The 20,176-nt window shown below is 43.9% G+C and overlaps 1 protein-coding gene across 2 annotated transcripts in view; it reads right to left on the bottom strand.

Annotated features, from left to right (window-relative positions):
* The window catches only part of LOC137518499 (transmembrane channel-like protein 2-A), a 127,990-nt gene that overhangs the window by 34,231 nt on the left and 73,583 nt on the right, over window positions 1–20,176 (bottom strand). For both annotated transcript variants that reach the window (XM_068236435.1, XM_068236443.1), the window contains exons 9-15: window positions 18,534–18,676; window positions 17,569–17,716; window positions 15,818–16,006; window positions 13,851–14,030; window positions 12,064–12,201; window positions 4,830–4,958; window positions 2,720–2,787 (exon numbers count right to left, since the gene is read on the bottom strand). In XM_068236435.1, coding sequence (XP_068092536.1) covers window positions 2,720–2,787; window positions 4,830–4,958; window positions 12,064–12,201; window positions 13,851–14,030; window positions 15,818–16,006; window positions 17,569–17,716; window positions 18,534–18,676 — 995 coding nt within the window. The remainder of the gene's footprint in view (window positions 1–2,719; window positions 2,788–4,829; window positions 4,959–12,063; window positions 12,202–13,850; window positions 14,031–15,817; window positions 16,007–17,568; window positions 17,717–18,533; window positions 18,677–20,176) is intronic.

Here is a 20,176-nt window from a genome sequence, read left to right as displayed (position 1 = left end):
ACAGGACCTGCCTGTATCCTCAGGTCAATATGAGAGAGTGGCGCTCTGACACTGAGATACATCGCTCAGACATTGCCTTGTATTGACCTGAGGAAGCAGGCAGGTCATGTGTCATATTGGTGTCTAACAATAAAAATCTTAACCTCTTATCACAAGATATCATTTGGGGCGCCTCCTCCCAACTTGCATTATTTCTTGGTCAGCTCTCTTTCTGCTCTGCAACGCAATGCAAACCGGGAGCGTCTTTTCTCTGCAAGATCGAGTTGGTGGTCTGGACAAATCACTGACCACCAAAAACTTTGCCCTACTACTTGTTAGTGTTGGTAGTAATATATATATATCACATGCGGGAGATGTACACACAAGTAACAGACTTGCCCACCAGGACAGGATGTTCAGCTGGAAGTGGGGGAAACACTTTTATGTTTGATTTTCAGGTGCCTAATTTCTTGAAAAATAATTCTTAAAGATCAGTTTGAATCAGTAAAAGAAGTAAAAAAGGAGTCTGTGCCTTACAACAGATCCTCATCGTTCCACTTTAATGCTTTCATTTCATTTAAAGAAAGGTAAAATTGTATAAGTTAGCATAGCATAGCAAATAATGTCCAGCAGTGCTCCCTGGGTGCTTCCAAAGATGGACGACTCCATACTGCGCATGCACGAGTGCGCATTCACACATGCACTGTACAGGGCCACCCATCTTCAGAAGCACTATGGGGACAAGAGTGCTTCCAAAGCCTTCCAAAGACTCCCCAAGGTGTATTCAAACCATTGATCAAATAACTTCAATGTGGACAGCAGTAGAATAAAGACATGGAGAGAGGCTTGGGAAGGCTCTATACTATAGAGGGGTCCCCAACCTGTGGTCCGCGGCCCACTGCTGGTCCGGCCACGGGACTGTCCTCTTGTCCCCAATCCCCCCCGCCGTCCCCTCCCTGCTGCCACCGCTGCTGTTACCTTAGCGCAGCGGCCGCTTCCTCTATATTCCCTTCTGCCCACGTAATAACTGATTACCAGCAGCGCGCCCGGCGGCTGCTGTGATGAGCAGGAAGCAGGGCAGCGGCTTTCTGTAGCGGCGATGTGTATCGCAGTTACTGTGGGAACCGCTCTCTCCTGCTTCCTACTCATCACAGCAGCCACCGGGCGCGCTGCTGGGAATCAGTTATTACGTGGGCAGAAGGGAATATAGAGGAAGCGCCCGCTGCGCTCAAGTAACAGCAGCGGCGGCCGTGGGGAGGGGACGGCGGGGGGGGGGGGGGGGGGGTCACTGCCTACCCATACTAGGGTGCAATACTAGCTATTCTGGTCACTATACTAGCCATACTTGGCACTATACTAGCCATACTGGGCGCTATACTAGCTATACTGGGCACTATACTAGCCATATTGGGCACTATACTAGCTATACTGGAGCACTACCTACCTATACTGGGCACTATACTAGCTATACTGGGCACTATACTAGCCATACTGGGCACTATACTAGCCATACTGGGGCCCTATACTAGCTATACTGGGGCACTACCTACCTATGCTGGGCACTATACTAGCCATACTGGGCACTATACTAGCTATACTGGGACACTATACTAGTTATACTGGGCACTATACTAGCCATACTGGGTCACTATACTAGCTATACTGGGGCGCTACCTACCTATACTGGGCACTATACTAGTTATACTGGGCACTATCTTAGCTATACTGGGCACTATATTAGCTATACTGGCACTATAGTAGCTATACTGGGGCACTACCTACCCATACTGGGAGTATACTAGCTATACCGGCCACTATACTAGCAATACTGGGACACTATACTAGCTATACTGGGGCACAGTACTAGCTATACTGGGGTAACTATACTAGCCTACTGGGGCAACTAAACTCCCTATACTGGGGCAACTATGCTAGCTATGCCGCCGCACCCCAGACCCCCCCCCCCCTTGTAACCCACTGCGCATGACACTGTCCACTAGGACGCAATACCCAGCCAACCCAACACACCCCTACCCCCCCCCCCCCCCCCCACGGTCCCCGGAGAAAAATTTGGGCAGAAAGTGGTCCCCGGGCCGGAAAAGGTTGGGGTCCCCTGCTATAGGATCTAGAGTCGTCCCTCTCTATAGGGTATCTAACTTTTTTTTTCAGATTGCTTCAGAATTACAATACATAGGATCTATTCAACATGTTTGTTCTGTCAGATGTCCATTGCAATGATCGACATAAACTTCCGGCCTGCATTTTTTTTCCAGACACAGACATGTCATAGAAAGCATGCTATTTTAGACATGTCTGATGCAACAGAGACACACTAGACATTCTGTGAACAAGGGGGTCATGCGTAGATGCTTAGCATGCATCCGATGTCGCGATCCATGGTGTGAATCCATTCAATGTGAACCTGCTAGGTACACACAATACAATTTTCTGTTAGATAGATGGTTCAATAGATAATTTCCATCATGTTCGATCTCATTTTCAATTGTTTTTCTGGTTGATTTCTCATAGAAGTGAATGGAAATCGATAAGAAAAGATAAGAACATCAGAAAATTGTATGGTGTATACTTAGCATAAGATGTATGTTTCAGTATTACAGCAACTTGTATTTCAATGAACAGTGAACATACACACAAAACTCTGGTCTGCTCCAACAGATGTTGGTTGTTATGGTAACATTATTGCATGGTTTTTCTCAGAATGCAAACTAATAGACCTTACCATATCATGCCTTGATTGAAAACTAGACCAAGAACATTGTCACTGATAGCAAATTCAGCATATGATGGCTGTAAAAGAAGAAAGAAGACGTAAAGATGACAATACGTCATTTAAGACCAATGAGATTTTAAAGGACACCTAAAGTGAGAGGGATATGAAGGTTGCTATATTTATTTCCTTTTAACATTACATATTGCCTGGCTGTCATGATGATATTCTGCCTCTTATACCTTTGGCCAGGTGCTCTGACTGAAGTCTGACTGAATTTGCTTCATGCTTGTTTCAGGTATGTGATTCAGACTCTAGTGATGCATGAAATATCAGGAAGACTGTCAGGAAACTGGAAATACATATGGCAGCCTCCATATATCTCTCGCTTCAGATGTCCTTTAAAATAATACAAAGTCAATGTTAGTATTTTACAATATACTATGTACATATACTATGTAGCACAGGGCTACTCTTCAAAGACCAGTAAAGACCAGTAGTACATTGCTAATATTAAGCTTTTACAGAGGGTGAACTTGCATTTTTAACACTTATGGAAGTAGAAGTTTATTAAAAGTGGGCGCTAGGCTGTGGCGGTGCCCTCCCCGCACTGGTAACTCTCTTATACAAACATCGCGCGCCGCTCATGCACGCGCACATCATGCGCACATCCGTCCGCCCCCCTTCGGGGCGGGTCCTCCACTGCCGCGCGTCATTCCCCCCAGCTCTTGGCAGTGTCTCTGCGTCCCTCCATGCACATGCGCAGAGACAAAAAGCACTGACACACGGACATGGGACGCGGGAACACTTACCAATTATTAGGAAGGATAAGTGTATGTATAAGGTAAATGTGCAGAATAATGCTGATTAATAATGTACAGCGCCTGTGCAGTAGAGTGGACCCGACTGAGATTGGCTATTGAGGGACCTTATACATACCAGGGGCTTCCTCCAGCTCCATAAGCCAGGATCGCTCCCACGCCGCCGTCCTCCGATGCCCCTGTCCGCCGGTACCGGGTCCCGTAATTTCCGTCAGCCGAGCCAGTCGAAGCAAGTGCAGTGCGCTCCCTCCGTACTGTGCAGGCGCATGCGTACAAAGCCGGAGGGAACCCCTGCGCATGCGTACAGCTGGTCGCGTCTGGCGGAAGTGACGGGAACCGGCAGCAGCAATAGAGGCAGCGGAGGATGGCGGCGTGGGAGCGATCCAGGCTTATGGGGCTGGAGGAAGCCCCAGGTATGTATAAAATCTTTTTCCATTTTTTAGGTATGCTTCGTCTCTGGTTCCCTTTAAGGCTTGGGATGAGGACCTCCCTTAGGCAGAGTACTGAACATGGGTCGTGGATGGGTCTTCCAGTGTGACAATGACCAAAAACACATGGCCAAGGCAACAAAAGAGTGGGTCAAGAAGAGGCACATAAAGGTCCTGGAGTGGTCTCGCCAGTTTCCAGACCTTAATGAACTAGAAAATTTGTGGAGGGAGCTGAAGGTTCAAGTTCATCACCCTCAAAACCTTACTGACTTGAAAAGGATCTGCAAAGCTGAGTGAGACAAATGCCCGTAGCAGGTCATCTCGACGAACAGATGCGGGTGCATAGCACCTGATATGGGTGTCCCTATAGCTGCAATGCTAATGCAAATTCCCCCCCCCCCCCCTTCCCATCTCGGATGGGGAATAGTACTTTATTTGATACAATACATATACCCAAAATCCCTCCTGAGATGTGTGCAAACTTGGTTGTTAGCTACAAGAAATGTCTGAACTCTGTGACTACTAACAAGGGTTTTGCCACCAAGTCTTTTGATAGGGGATCAAATATTTATTTTGCTCATTACATTGCACATCAAGTTCTAACTTTGGGGCATTGGGTTTTTGAGGCTTCTTTGTTGTTATTCTGTCTCCCACAGTTACAATAGACCTACCATTAAAATGATAGACTGCTCATTTCTTAGTCAGAGAGCAACCAAGCAAAATCAGCAGGGGATTTAACACTTTCCCTCCTTGTATCATACTTTTACAGCATAATTGTTGCAAGGTAAAATAAACAATATTGTTAGACATTTTCAGAACCAACAAGATCAGTTCTGTGCATCTATTTATTTCTCTAGCAAAAAAGGAACTTACAAATCCAGATTCCAGATCCCAGCACCAGCAGTTGTTGAGAAATCTCACTATGACGGCTCTCAAAAAGTCTCCCACAAGAATCATGATGTACGTCATTTGTACATCTGAGACAGTCAGCTTCACAAACTCCTGTATAAAATAGTTATGCATCTGTTTTATTCATAGCAGCAGCTGAAGATAAAAATAATTAAATGTTGTAAACACAAATGCCAATGTAATTTATAATTCAACCCAGTGGCGTCAATAGGGGAGTGCGGTAGGTGGTAGGTGTCACCAATGCGTACGTACAAAAAGGGCGCCCGGACAAAAAGGGCGCGGGGTGTAAACTCTAAATAATAATTAATCATTAATAGGGTTTATAAAAATAGTGTGCTATATTTCGTTTACAAATAATGTTTAACAAAATTATAAATCATTAAATAATGTTTATTAAGAATGTTAATCTTCCCTGTTTCAAAAGTTAAACTTATAATTACGTTTATTAAAAAAAACAATAATATATGTTTCATTGTTATAATTGTAAATTATTGTGAATAACCTTCATTTATGGTTTGTTCTTATAATAAAATCTGAAAATATTCTTTATAACGATGATATAAATATAACTACGTTCGTAATAAGTGTTGTAAAACATTACTAATTATTACTAAAATTTTACTAAAACTATACCTAAGCCTACTCTTACACAGAACCCTCCCTGTACCTATCCCTAACCCCGAGACCCCCCTGTTGGTGCCTAAACCTAAGACCCCCCTGTTGGTGCCTAAACCTAAGACCCCCCTGTTGGTGCCTAAACCTAAGACCCCCCTGTTGGTGCCTAAACCTAAGACCCCCCCTGTTGGTGCCTAAGTAAACCTCCCTGTACCTACCCCTAACCCCCAGACCCCCCTGTTGGTGCCTAAACCTAAGACCCCCCTGTTGGTGCCTAAACCTAAGACCCCCCTGTTGGTGCCTAAACCTAAGACCCCCCTGTTGGTGCCTAAACCTAAGACCCCCCTGTTGGTGCCTAAACCTAAGACCCCTCTTTATTATGTGGATAATAATGTTTTACTAATTGTGGATGCAAAAAATATTTTGCAATTTACGTTACGTACTGATCACTTTATTTTGTGAATAATAATGTTTTACAAAGAGTAAGGGATAAAACTTTAAATAAAAATGTTTTAATTATTTAAATAAGATAAATATGTTTAGTATTTTTATAAACGTTATTCGGCACGGGTGCATTTTATAAACGTAAATCACCACAAGCTCAGTTATAAATCATTAAACAGCTCCGGGCGCCGTTTGTAAACTTTATTTAGCTCCGGGCGCTGTTTGTAAACTTTATTTAGCTCCGGCGCCCTTTTTTCCTGCTCGGCGCCCATTAAACGTTATTTATTATGGGAGTGAATGGCGGCGCCCTTTTTGTCCACTAGCTGCCTGCGCCCTTTTTTCCCAGCTCCGTCACCAGTAGAGGGAGTGACACCAAGCTCCAGGCTAAGTGAGAGCAGAGTAAGGCTATGTAGATATAGACTTGGTCAGTGCCTGATGTACTTCTCCCTTCTGGGAGCTCGGTGCTGAGCTGATAAAAGAGTTCAGAGGCCATCAGGGCCACATGGCGATTACCTTAACATCCCCCTATTCACTCCTTAGCAAAGGTGTCCCATGCAACCCCCACCCCAGGGCTGGATTTTCCATAAGGCACATGCCTACAGGCGCCTGATGATGAAGAGGCGGTTTACTCCTTTACCTGAGTGCCTCTCTACCTCCTTCCCTATGCAGAGTCCCAAGCAGAGCATAAATGGTGGATTACTCTGGCTACCTAATGCTAAGGGACAGCTGTGGATAACTACATTTTGCAGGGGAAGTTGCAAAGAGCAGATAGCTGGGCCAGCCAGCACACTTGTGGTGCGGTTCGGCGGTAGGTTTGTGGGTCGGAGACTGGTGAAGTCTAGGGTGCCAGAACATCTGTGCCTATAGGCTCCTAGGAGGTAAATCTGGGCCTGCCCCACCCCCAATAGCAAGGCTACCTAGAATGGTACCCCTCCCTCATCCCCCACAGCAAACATGGCCATGTAAATGAAAAAATAATAATACTGTAAAAACGTTTTTTCGGGGTGCAATGCAGTTTGGCAATGCACTGCAAATCGTTATATAGTCCATATAAGTTAAACAAAAACTTTCCATTGATTTTAGGTCTACTTATGTAATCCTATCAATGACTTTCATACTTACTGTAATTTTACCACTGACATCTTAACAAAACCTAATATTAACTACTAGGCCTAAGGCCAGTTTAAAAACAGGCGCTAGACTGTGGCCGCAACCAACCCCCTGCCCGCACTGCTCTCTCCCTTTCATTAGCCGCGCGCGCCGCACATGCCCGCCCCCCCTTCTGGACGCGTCCTCTTCTGCTCCACGTCATTATCCCCCAGCTCTCGGCAGTGTTTCTGCATCCCTGTACATGCCCATAACGGAAAAAGCACTGACACAGGGACATGGGATGCAGAGACACTTGTCTATTATTAGGTAGGATTCTCAACATTTCCTCTATCCTTACATCAACCATACTACCTTACAGGGACCAGCAATGTAGGCATCCTTAAACTAATATTCAAATCATATCAAATACAAAAAATTCCAGCAGTCAATGTATTGTAAAAAAAATGAAAACCCAATGCTCTGATACATATCACATAAACTCTGTGGTCGGTGAGAAAGATCTCAGTGCTATGTAAATGCCAAATGATAATTAAAAAAACACAACTCACCCAAAATGTGTTAGTCTGTGTAAAATGTAGGGGAGTTTAAATCATTATTACTGGAGGAGGTTTACATGCGTTTCGTTTTCCTGAGTGTCAAACCGATGCCTGGTACACTTTTTGTGAAGTTCTGATCTCAGAATAGATCCCTTTCCTGACTGGAAGCAGATTGGACATGCTTATTAATTTTAATTGAAATTATTGAATGACTAGAAATTTCCCATCCATCTGATGGGAAAATTGCATAGTGTGTACCAGGCATAAGTGATTAAAAAAAACAAAACTATTTAACAGGCCCACGGATGACAATTAAACACTTTCTTCTTTAGAGTGAGGATGGATTTGAATCTTACTGAGATTATCTCAGTTAGTGTAACACTATTACTTGTCAGCAGCTCCAGAAACAGAGCTTTGCAGAGCATTTCTTCCAGCGGCATCCCCGGCTCCCCTAAGGTCGTGGCTGAGCCTGCATTTTCCTCCAGTCTCCTCAGCCGGACGCGTGCGAAGCTTTTGTGCTCTGAGACGGCCTCTAGATTAGTGTCAGCTGTCACTTTCTGGCTAATGAGATTTTATTGGTCAGCTGCTCTCTATTAGCTGTTGTGATTGGCTGGTTTTTCTGAGGGCAGGCCTTTGATCCTGTATTTAAGCCCTTGGGCTGCAGTCCGTCATTGCCCATGATAGCAATCAGTACGCTGATGCTGGGCACTCTGTGATATTATTGTATGTTATTAGTCTTGTTGCTCTGATAGATACCAGTGGCTTGCAAAAGTATTCGGTGCTCTTGAAGTTTTCCACATTTTGGCAGCACGGTGGCGTAGTGGTTAGCTCTCTCGCCTTGCAGCGCTGGGTCCCCGGTTTGAATCCCAGCCAGGGCACTATCTGCAAAGAGTTTGTATGTTCTCTCCGTGTCTGCGTGGGTTTCCTCCGGGCACTCCGGGTTCCTCCCACATTCCAAAAATAAACATACGGATAAGTTAATTGGCTCCCCCTAAAAAATTGGCCCTAGACTACAGTACTTACACTACATAATATATAGATATACGGCAATGGTAGGGATTAGATTGTGAGCTCCTTTGAGGGACAGTTAGTGACAAGATATATATATATATACATTGTACAGCGCTGCGTAATATGTCGGCGCTATATAAATACTAAATAATAATAATAATAATAATAATATTACTGCCACAAACATAAATCAATTTTATTGGAATTCCACGTGAAAGACCAATACAAAGTGGGGTACACGTGAGAAGTGGAACTAAAATCATACATGATTCCAATCATTTTTTACAAATAACTGCAAAGTGGTGTGTGCGTAATTATTCAGCCCCCTTTGGTCTGAGTGCAGTCAGTTGCCCATAGACATTGCCTGATGAGTGCTAATGACTAAATAGAGTGCACCTGTGTGTAATCTAATGTCAGTACAAATACAGCTGCTCTGTGACAGCCTCAGAGGTTTTCTAAGAGAATATTGGGAGCAACAACACCATGAAGTCCAAAGAACACACCAGACAGGTCAGGGATAAAGTTGTTGAGAAATTTAAAGCAGGCTTAGGCTACAAATAGATTGCCAAAGCCTTGAACATCTCACAGAGCACTGTTCAAGCGATCATTCAGAAATGGAAGGAGTGTGGCACAACTGTAAACCTACCAAGACAAGGCCGTCCACCTAAACTCACAGGCCGAAAAAGGAGAGCGCTGATCAGAAATGCAGTCAAGAGGCCCATGGTGACTCTGGACAAGCTGCAGAGATCTACAGCTCAGGTGGGGGAATCTGTCCATAGGACAACTATTAGTTGTGCACTGCACAAAGTTGGCCTTTATGGAAGAGTGGCAAGAAGAAAGCCATTATTAACAGAAAAGCATAAGAAGTCCCGTTTGCAGTTTGCCACAAGGCAGGTGGGGGACACAGCAAACATGTGGAAGAAGATGCTCTGGTCAGATGAGACCATAATGGAACTTTCTGGCCAAAATGTAAAACGCTATTTGTGGCGGAAAACTAACACTGCACATCACTCTGAACACACCATCCCCACTGTCAAATATGGTGGTGGCAGCATCATGCTCTGGGGGTGCTTCTCTTCAGCAGGGACAGGGAAGCTGTTCAGAATTGATGGGAAGATGGATGGAGCCAAATACAGGGCAATCTTGGAAGAAAAACCCTTGGAGTTTGCAAAAAACTTGAGACTGGGATGGAGGTTCACCTTCCAGCAGGACAACAACGTTAAACCTAAAGCCAGGGCAACAATGGAATGGTTTAAAACAACACATATCCATGTGTTAGAATGGCACAGTCAAAGTCCAGATCTAAATCCAATCGAGAATCTGTGGCAAGAACTGAAAACTGCTGTTCACAAACGCTGTCCATCTAATCTGACTGAGCTGGAGCTGTTTTGCAAAGAAGAATGGGCAAGGATTTCAGTCTCTAGATGTGCAAAGCTGGTAGAGACATACCCTAAAAGACTGGCAGCAGTAATTGCAGCAAAAGGTGGTTCTACAAAGTATTGACTCAGGGGGCTGAATAATTACGCACACCCCACTTTGCAGTTATTTATTTGTAAAAAAGAATGTTTGATTTTCGTTCCACTTCTCACGTGTACACCACTTTGTATTGGTCTTTCACGTGGAATTCCAATAAAATTGATTCATGTTTGTGGCAGTAATGTAACTAAATGTGGAAAACTTCAAGGGGGCTGAATACTTTTGCAAGCCACTGTATATATGAAGTGTTTGCGATATATATCTATCCTTTAGACTAGTGTTTGTTATTTTCCTGATTTACTGTGTATGACTTTTGCTACTCCTTTACCTCGACTCTGTCTCAGCCTATTGCACCTCAGCCATCTGACCACCCCTGTATGATCCTAGTCTGTTTAATGACCTAGCTTTTGTCTTAGCCTATTGTACCTCAGCCATCTGACCACCCATGTATGGCCTTAGCCTGTTAAATGACCTAGCCTTTGTCTCAGCCCATTGTACCGCAGCTATCTGATATCTCGTGTATGATCCTAGCTTACGTTTTGACTACGACTAATCTGATCCTCTGTGCATACATCTTATACCAAACGTGATAGTTAGTTTTTTACTGTATTCAGTAATTCAGTACAGCTTTTGTTGGGAAAAAAGTTGCACTTTACTACTGCCTTCGGTCACAAATGGTAGTGACACTCTGACAATGGTGGTGGTGACCCATTTCTAAAACTGCCTAAAACATTTTGAGATTATTTGGGCATTAAATTGCATTAGGCAAGCCTCCTGTGGAAATTACTCTAAGTTATTGAGTTAGTTATTGTCAGGATCTGGTGGCCATGTGAGTACTGGTAGTATTCTCACCCTCAATCAGCTCCTATGCTCCAATCTCCGCCGCACTCTTCACCCTATGTGGCGCATCCCCACTTGAACAGGAGGTGACCGAGTAGCATCTTCCTGACTTTGGTTACACTGAGGCCTTGTGTGTGCAAAGTATAGGAGCTGAGGGGAAGAGGGCAATGATACCACCAGAACTGCACAACCACCAAATCTGTAAGAGTTCAAGATAGTTCTTAGTATAGCAGCAGGAAGATAAGCAACGTCAAATACAATCCAGGGTCATACACAGCAGATCAGATAAGATGAAGTATAGAATCAGCAGGCAATAGAATATCCAATAAACAGTCCAAAGGCCATACACAGAGATCACAGAAGCAAGGTACAAGGGGATAAGGCAAGGCAGGGTCAAGGCAGTTTCCGAGTCAGTCCAGGCAGAAATCCAAATTCGTATTCCAGGTACAAGCAAAGGTCACAACCGGTATCCACAAGATAAGACAGCACCCAGCACCTTCCAAGACAGGTAATGCTATAACGGACGGGGAACTCAAGACCATGAAGTGCTTATATACAAAACTCAACCTAATTAGCCACACACATGAACTGCAACTCCCAACAACCCTTGCAGCCAAGTCAGAGTAATGATGAACTATTACTTTAATTGATTACTCAGCTGAGCAATCAATATCGCCGCCGGAGTGCATAAGAGTGGCCCTGAGCCGCGTGCATCCGCCTAAGAGCACAGGACGGACGCGCATGATCGGACACAATTGCAAAGATGCCTCTGCAGGAGGCAGAAGCGTAATTTTGCCGCTGTACTGTGCGGCTGACACTGCTTGCTCCGCCACTGGAACTGTCAACAGGTAAGAGTGTTACAGTTATCCTTGTATTTGTAATTTGGAGTACACTTTAATTATTTTGAACTTAAGCTCTAACCATTACAGTCAACTGATTTTAACAAGCTAATCCTGACTGGGCATGAGCAGAAAATTCTCCTAATATGCAAATCTCCACACACAACCTCATTGCTAATTAATTACCTGGCAGTGCATGTATGAACACAGTTAGATAATTGCTCATTCATACAGGCTACCTACAGAGTATACACAACTAAAGCATATGTGTTAAAGATAGAAACAAACAACATATGATTTGTTAATAGAAAAGAACAAATAACTTACGATTCCCACACCAGTCTCCCAGCACGGACCTCTAGGCACATCAGCTGGATCGATAAAAGGGATTGCAGTGCTTCCATTACTTGTTGCGTTATAGTTTAACATAAGGGTTTGGTTCCTTATGTGTATTTCCTCTGCTAGCTAAAAGCAGGACAGTCATTAGAAAATAACACAGTCAAATGTACAGTGCTTTCTACTATGCTACCTCATTTTCAGGTTACAGACTGTATTATTGCCTGGTGGAAATATCAATATTTTAATTTCTACTATCTAGTTCTTGGAGCCTGAGTTACAGTTGCATAGTTAATTGAGTTGAAAAAAAGACATACATCCATTGAGATAAACTAGATGTAGCCATCCTGCCAGCATGGCTATTCAGTACCTGTGCAAAGTGTATTCTCTGTGTAATACTAATATTGCTTGGATTTGTAGTTTTATGAAATTCAGCTCTGAAACAGTTGATAGTTTGCTGTGTTTGCAATTCTCCCTCCTACATCTAGGTGGAAAATCCCTCTCACCAATAGGAGAGCAACTTGTATACTGTAAAGATTTTGTAGCCAATGAGAGAAAGTCTTAGCTCAGAGAACAAGGAATTTGCTAGAAAAACTGCAGTGAGCTGGGAGCAGAGACTGGAGAGAGATCTGAGGGATTACACAGTGTTCCACACACAGAACTGAGCTGTCTGTGAGGAGTACATTCAGACTGTGACAGATTACTTCGCGTGGCTGCTTCAGTTTGCCTCATCTGTAAGCAAGCTACTGACCGGCTGATAGTGAATCCAGCTTATTGGTATGTCTGATCAACTGCCTGCATTGCAGCCCTGCAGATTCACAGAGCCAGCTGAGCCAGTGACTCACTGGCAGTGAGTAATTCCTGTTGGATTGTGACTTTCACATTGTCAGGTCTCCCAGGGACTTATGCAACACAGTTTCTAGTTGGGACTAGAGACAAAAACTGTTGTATTGGCCTAACAATCTGCTCTGGAGTGTCTAGGCCTATCAGAAGAGGATCATTCATATATATCTAATAATCCAGCTTGTGTCATCTTCCTGCTGCTGCTCTCCTGAGTGAAGCTCCTTGTGGATTACAAATACTGTTTTATATATGAGCTCCAACTGCTGGCCTACTACTTAGAATAACATTGGCGAATGTTTAGGGAAATTTGCTTAAATGTTTATATGAGTTTGATTATAACAGGCCATTTATACATTTGTCATTTAACTACTTACTGCACCAGATGCAGTATAATCACGGCCTGAGAAAAGTGCGGCTGCGCAGCTCTAGGGCTCCTCCCGCCGCGTCCTCGCTACAGGCTGTCTCCTGTGCAAGGATCGGAAGAGAGGCCCTAGAGCTTCGCAGCCGCACTCACATCTATGTGGACTGCGCAGCCGCGGCAAGCTCTGGCAGCCATTTTACATGTGGAATGAGAGCCCGGTCGGCGGGGTTGGGAGACGACCGGGAGTCTGGAGCAGAGCGGGGGACCCGGCGGAAGTAAACGGAGGGCGCAGATGGCGTCCTCCTTGGATACAGAATAAACACAGGTACTTAACTTTTTTACACATTCAACGTCGTAAGTCCTTTTGTATATATAGTGCGTTGGTAGATTCATTCATTGTAGATATGCATGTAATACTCTTACGGAACTAATACTCTATGAAATAAACTTTGTGTCACAAAACAGCTTTTCCAAAAGTTACAGTGTGGTTATGTAATTTTCTCATATTTAATATAATATTATGATGTTCATTTATATTTCTGCACCATTATTCATATACAAAAATGTGTCTTACTTTCCCATTCACATCATCAATCAGAGCCAGTAGAAATGTGTACAGATTTCCGAGGAACAGTGCAAATATCCGTCCAAGTTGCCACTTCAAAGCCAACCTGGGATGATAATTCTCCATAGCAGCAATTGTTTCAAACAGCGGAGGACAAAACATTGATAATAAGTTCATAACAATCTCTATCTGCAAAAAGAAAATTCACATGTGTATACTTATAAATGCAAAATAGTATGGAATAGACAGCAACATCAAAGGATGTATGTAAACTCTGGCAGAAGTACAGTTTTTTATTTTTCTGTGCAATAAAACTGACCAATGGAATAAGAAAATTAGTGGAAAGAAAAAGGAGTAAAGCTATTGGTCAAATACACTCTTAGGCCCCTCCCCCATTTGTGCATTGCTGGTTGCATTTTCAGCAACACACCAACAAAATTGTCTCCATCCGTCAGGAAATATCCAGCCTTCAATCCTCACCTCCCTCCCCCTTCCATCCAGCTTCTCCTCCACCCTATCCTCCCCTCACATCCTTCACTTCTGCTACCATTGAGGAAGTCAACCACCTACTGCAGACTTCCCATACCACTACCTCCCCCCTTGACCCAGTCCTTTCTGACTTACTCCATACTCACTTCCAGGCTTTGGCCCCAGTCCTCACTGCTCTGTTTAACCTCTCCCTATCCACAGGCACCTTCCCCTCAGACTTCCAGTAGGCTACTGTACTACCCCTGTTTAAGAAGCCCTCCCTTGACCCCTCACTACCCTCCAACTACCGCCCTATCTACCTCCTCCCCTTTGCCTCAAAACTCCTTGAGCATCTGGTTCACAAACACCTGACTTAGTACCTCAATGTCAACTCCCTAATAGACTCACTGTAATCTGGGTTTTGGCCTGCCCACCGAAACAGCTCTCACCAAAGTGGTCAATGACCTCACCTTAGCTAAAGCTGAAGGCAAATACTCCATTCTCCTCTTCCTTGACCTTTCAGCAGCTTTTGGTACAGTGGACCATCCCCTACTCCTCCAGTCCCTCCAGCCCATGGGCATTCATGACCTTGCCCTGGCCTGGCTCTCATCCTACCATTCCTTCACGACCTCCTTCAATGAGTCCTCATCCACCCCAACCACCTCTCGGTGGGAATCCCTGAAGGCTCAGTCATTGGCACCCTGCTGTTCTCCCTATACACATCCTCCATTGGCAAGGTTATCTCCTCCATGGGTTCTGTATGCAGGTGACACCTAGATCTACGTCCACACCCCTGATCTATCCACCTCTACCATGGACAAGGTCTCCTACTGCCTATCAGTTATCTCCTCCAGGATGTCCACTAGGTTCCTGAAACTAAACCTGGACAAAACGGAATATATGATCTTTCCATCCCGGCCATCTCTGACCCTCCCAGAGGTGCACGTCACTGTTAACCACACTACCATTCCCCATACCTCTCAAGCCCATTGTCTGGGTGTCACCCTAGACTCCGCACTCTCCTTAACCCCCCACATTCAAAACCTCAAAAAGTCCTGCAACTTCCACCTCTGCAACAGCTGCAAGATCTGCCCTTTTCTGACCTCTGTCACCACCAAACTCCTCATCCATGCCCTGCCTTGACTCCTGAAATGCCCTTCTGTCTGGTCTCCCTATGACCCGAATTGCCCTGCTGCAGTCCGTCATGAATGTGGCAGCCAGAATTATCCACTCCTCCCATCCTTCCACCACGGCGGCTCCACTCTGTGAATCCCTCCACTGGCTTCCTATCTAGTACAGAACCATATTCAACATACTGTGTCTGTCCTACAAATCTGTCCATAAAACCTGCCCAACCTAAATTTCCACACAAGCACAAGGACTTAGAGCTCCATCTGCTGGTTTAATTGGTGCAGTTTATTTTGCACAGAGAAAAATGTTGTTTTATTGCTGTGCATCCTTGCTTAGTTGCATTGGTCCAAGATCTAATTTTCCTTTCTCCTGCCTACCTCGTTATTCTGATACCAGCTTGGATTATCCAGCTTTTTGAATTCTTGTGATCTCTGCACAACAAAGTAAATGAGGTAGCCACTTCCTCCAAGGCAAGCAACAATCATAACATTTGCTAATACAATGAGGAACCGTCGTAGGTGAATATTCTCTTCTTTTGTGTTCTCTTGCTCGTCCACAATAGATTCCTGTTAAGAAAGTAAATCAACTGCTAGTGATTTTAAATATTGGTTCAGGATGCCCCCCCCCCCCCTCCTCCTCCCCTTTCACCAGCCACTTCCTACAGGGAAGATACGTAGAGAGCGGTCTGGGCCTTCCACCTTAGCATGCAACACCAGCAGCTCTACAAAGCCTGATGTTTATTCCATCAGCTGGGAAGTTCAGATACTGTGACCACCTGTATTTTTAAAGCAGGCTTTTTAGCAGCAAAAGCCTTGTTCTGAAAAAAATGCAACACATGGTCATTAAGGATTTACTGCAGGAAAGTTCAAAAGGTCATGAGTTCTGCATGTTTTACAGCTTAAAGGTCTGAATGGTAATACATATATGTAGTCTAGGCACTGTGTACAGTTAGCTAAACATATAAAGTTTACATCTGGTACAACATGTTGGATAGAACAGACTCACATTTATATCTGTAAGGAGCACTTCCTTATTCCTCCTGAATCTGAAAGCAATGTGCCCAGCCTGGTTCCCTCCCCTGCCCCTCCCTCCCCTGTTCTCTGCCTGCCTGGATCAAATTACTTCTCTTTTCACAAACTGTAGTACAGAGAAAAGACAGGAAAACTGCCGCAGCCAGTATTATCATGTCTGTCTGCTATAATTCTTATTTCAGATGTCTGTCTGCCTAGATTAGATCACATGGACATGAGGGGTGGAGATATGACATTAATTCCCCAGCATCCTTTGCACCTATGGTTTGAAAAGAAAAAAAATGCCCCGGGCCCAATTTCACACTGGGGGTGGGGAGTTCAAAACCATACATGGAATACGGACCCTGGGTGTGAGAAAATAACACTTTATTATGTGTGAGTTTATATATCTTGGCATCTTATTAGGTTTAAAGCAAACTATAATTTTAAATTTAGGTACTAAGGCAAAGGCCCAGGTGCAATTAACACTAGGCTAGCTACACTTTCCCCCCCAAGTCCCCTGGCACGAGCTGAGCTCGTCATTACCACCAAGGTGGTTAAAGGACAGGTACAAGCTGAAAAAAAAACCCAAGAACTACTTACCTGGGGCTTCCTCCAGCCCTGGTAGCCTAGCCTATCTGTCCTTCACTGCAGCTCCAGTGTCCCGGCTTTAGTTAGTCAGTTAGCTCCGGTCTCCCAGGATGCCCTCCGTTGCAGATGCCAACCTCGCCAGGCTGGCATCTCCTGCACCTGTGCGAGCGGTTGGCCGTGCCGCTCACGATCATGCTCACGTGGCCTTGAGCGTTCAGTGGCCGCGCGCTCGCACAGGTGCAAAAGATGCCAACCTGATGAGGTTGGCATCTGCAACAGAGGGGATCCCTAGAGACAGATAAGCTGCCAGGGGCTGGAAGAAGCCCCAGGTAAGTAGATCTGGGGGTTTTTTTTCAGCTCACACCTGTCCTTTAAGAAGGATGCCTAGAATATAAGCAAAGCACATTTTAATCAGTTTCTAACAATTTCAACATATGCAGAAAGTAGGTAGCAGTAAGAAGATACCTTCCTCCAGCCTTTCTACCTTTGGCACATGCACACAGTTATCATTTTTACATTTGAACTACCTTGAAGATAGTTGTTATTGAAGCATATTTGTTGTCCGCAGTTTCTGGGTTACCAATAAGATAATCCCAAGTAGTAAACATCTTCCAACTGAAGATAAAATTGTCATCATCTCCATCAGATGTGGTTTCATTTATATTTTTTGCCATTCTGCACGCAAATAAGAAAACAATTGATTAATCAAATGAAATGATTTTCCAGGGCTGTACACATTTATGATGAGGTTTCTGTAAAGGCCAGTATATATGAATAGAGTGAGAATACTTTAAGCGTGCTATAGAATTAACTAAACTGAATGGATCAATTCAAACATTCAGGTTTAACAGGTGGTGTTGAGCTTTGTCAAATCAGTGAACTTGGGCAAGGATCATAGATCTCTGTAGAAATTGCAGCTATGGCAGTGCCAGGGTGGTCATTTGGGCGCCATTTTATATAGAAGCATCCTTGCATATACCATATACTCCCATACTTTTCCCTTACTACCCCACGCTCCTCCACCAAGAGTGCTGTGACTAACTAAAGCTGGGTATACATGCTATACAGCACTTGGCTAAGGCAGCCATTCAGGCCCATCTTGGCCAAGAATCAGGCGTGTGCACAGGTGTCTCCATCATCGCATAAAGAACTGGCACGTTGGATCTTTAGCCACAGTGATGCCGAACTGCGCCCGACGACATTGTTCGCCTACTCCACCCATGCACTGAAAGACCCTTGATCATCTGCAGTGCCATTGTCCCTCATCCCTTCTCCATAGAAACAGACATGTCCCTTAGCTGTAGCAATGGACCATGTCTGTACACTACTCAATTAAACTGAAATCTGATGGACAACACTTATCGATCTTAACATTTACACATTCTCTATTACGTAAACCATTGCTCAGCCATAAGAATGTGCAGAAAAAGCCGAGTGTGACTGGATTTTCAAACATATAAGAGATTGGTATAAAAAACGCACATGTACTTACGTTCTTATCACAGAGATTAAGCTGTATCCAAACACACCCACACCACATAAAAAATATGAAAGTGGAAGTCTGTACTGTAGAGGTCCCACAGTTCTTTCGTTGTTATAATACCCATAGAAAAGAGGAGAGTACCTTAGAAAGCCCTGAAAAACAAGAACATAGAGTGACATGATGAGACAGACTTGTATGTACAGTGCCAAGCACACAAATAACTATGATGTGTTCTTTTTATTTCTTTCTGTGTCTAAAAAAGCTAAACATCAAGAATGCAAGTGACAGTTTCTGTACAGTCGGGACCCAATCAGACTACAGTGTAACCCTAACTGATAAGGAATTACCTAATAAAAATGGGCAGACTAGCACAAACAATCCGAATAGGAGTACAGGTAATAACAAACTAAGAACTATGTCCCAACAGGGGACCTGACCTATATGTACAAAGATAGTGACGTAGGGAGGTCACTTTGTCAGTCAGCTGGGTCGGTCAGCTTCGTCAAGAAATAGAACACACAGCTCTGTCTTTGGGCTATATTGCTGGGGGATTTTTGGGTGGGGGGATTACTTTTTATGATTTGTACACTGTGTGTTCTATTTCTTGACGAAGCTCTTTTTATAGAGTGAAACTAGTCCTAGTTGAATGACACCTGCACTGTAATTATTGTATATATTTCACCCTATTGCTACCTCAGCTCTATACCTTCTGTGAAGGCATTTTATGGCCAATTGCTACGATGTAGGAGTATCTTGGTTGATTGTGAGTGATGGGAATCTTGTATTAATCATTCACTGCAGATACACTAACCATACTCTTAAATGCCAGATGCCTGCACTTGCATTTGTATTAATACCCTGCTGTGATGTGAATAGCTACACCCCAGTATTTGTTGACTGATTTTTAGCCGCCTGGGGGGGGATCAGCAAAGACCTCTCATTACACTAGCGGTGTGCTTTTTAGATGTGTATATATATATATTTAATGACGAAGGTGAGACCGACCTATAACAGCTAATATGTCCTGGGTCCCTATCTTTGTACATATAGGTCAAGTTCCCTGTTGGGACATAGTTCTTAGAAAATGGGCAGAGCAGGAAAGAGATAAAAAGGGTCAATGGTTCATAGATTTTACCTCTGGTATACTTCAGTTAATGTGTCATTGAGCAGAGACAATGAAACAGTAAAAACTTTAAAAGTAAATTTATATAAAAAATAAAACTTTGAGATATCTAAAATAGTAATTTTTAGGGGAAGAAGAGTAGATACAATTGTTTATCTCATCAGTTTGTTTTGACCTTGGTATTTCTGTTTCAAAATGGTTTTCAACCAATAACAAGTACAGTAAAACCTTGGATTGAGAATAACTTGGTTTAAGAGCATTTTGCAATACAAGCAAAAAATGTAGTGAAATTTTGACTTGCTATACAAGCAACGTCTTGAAATACAAGCAAAAGAAAGAATGCATGCCTCATTGTCATCACAACTGAGCCAATAGTTCTTCTCCCTTTGGCGCTGCAGGATTGTACTTACTGTAATTGTACTTAACCCTTTCGGGAATGGCCGCCTAACCCCCGTTAAGGACCAGGCGTTTTTGCATGGGGGGCACGCTTTGGGGGGTCAGGCAGCCGGAGGGTCGCGGCTTGACGACA

This window comes from Hyperolius riggenbachi, chromosome 1, assembly GCF_040937935.1.
Source record: "Hyperolius riggenbachi isolate aHypRig1 chromosome 1, aHypRig1.pri, whole genome shotgun sequence".
NCBI classification, from domain to species: domain Eukaryota; kingdom Metazoa; phylum Chordata; class Amphibia; order Anura; family Hyperoliidae; genus Hyperolius; species Hyperolius riggenbachi.
Note: the sequence above shows the minus strand (reverse complement) of the source record. Positions and strands in the feature narration are given on the sequence as shown.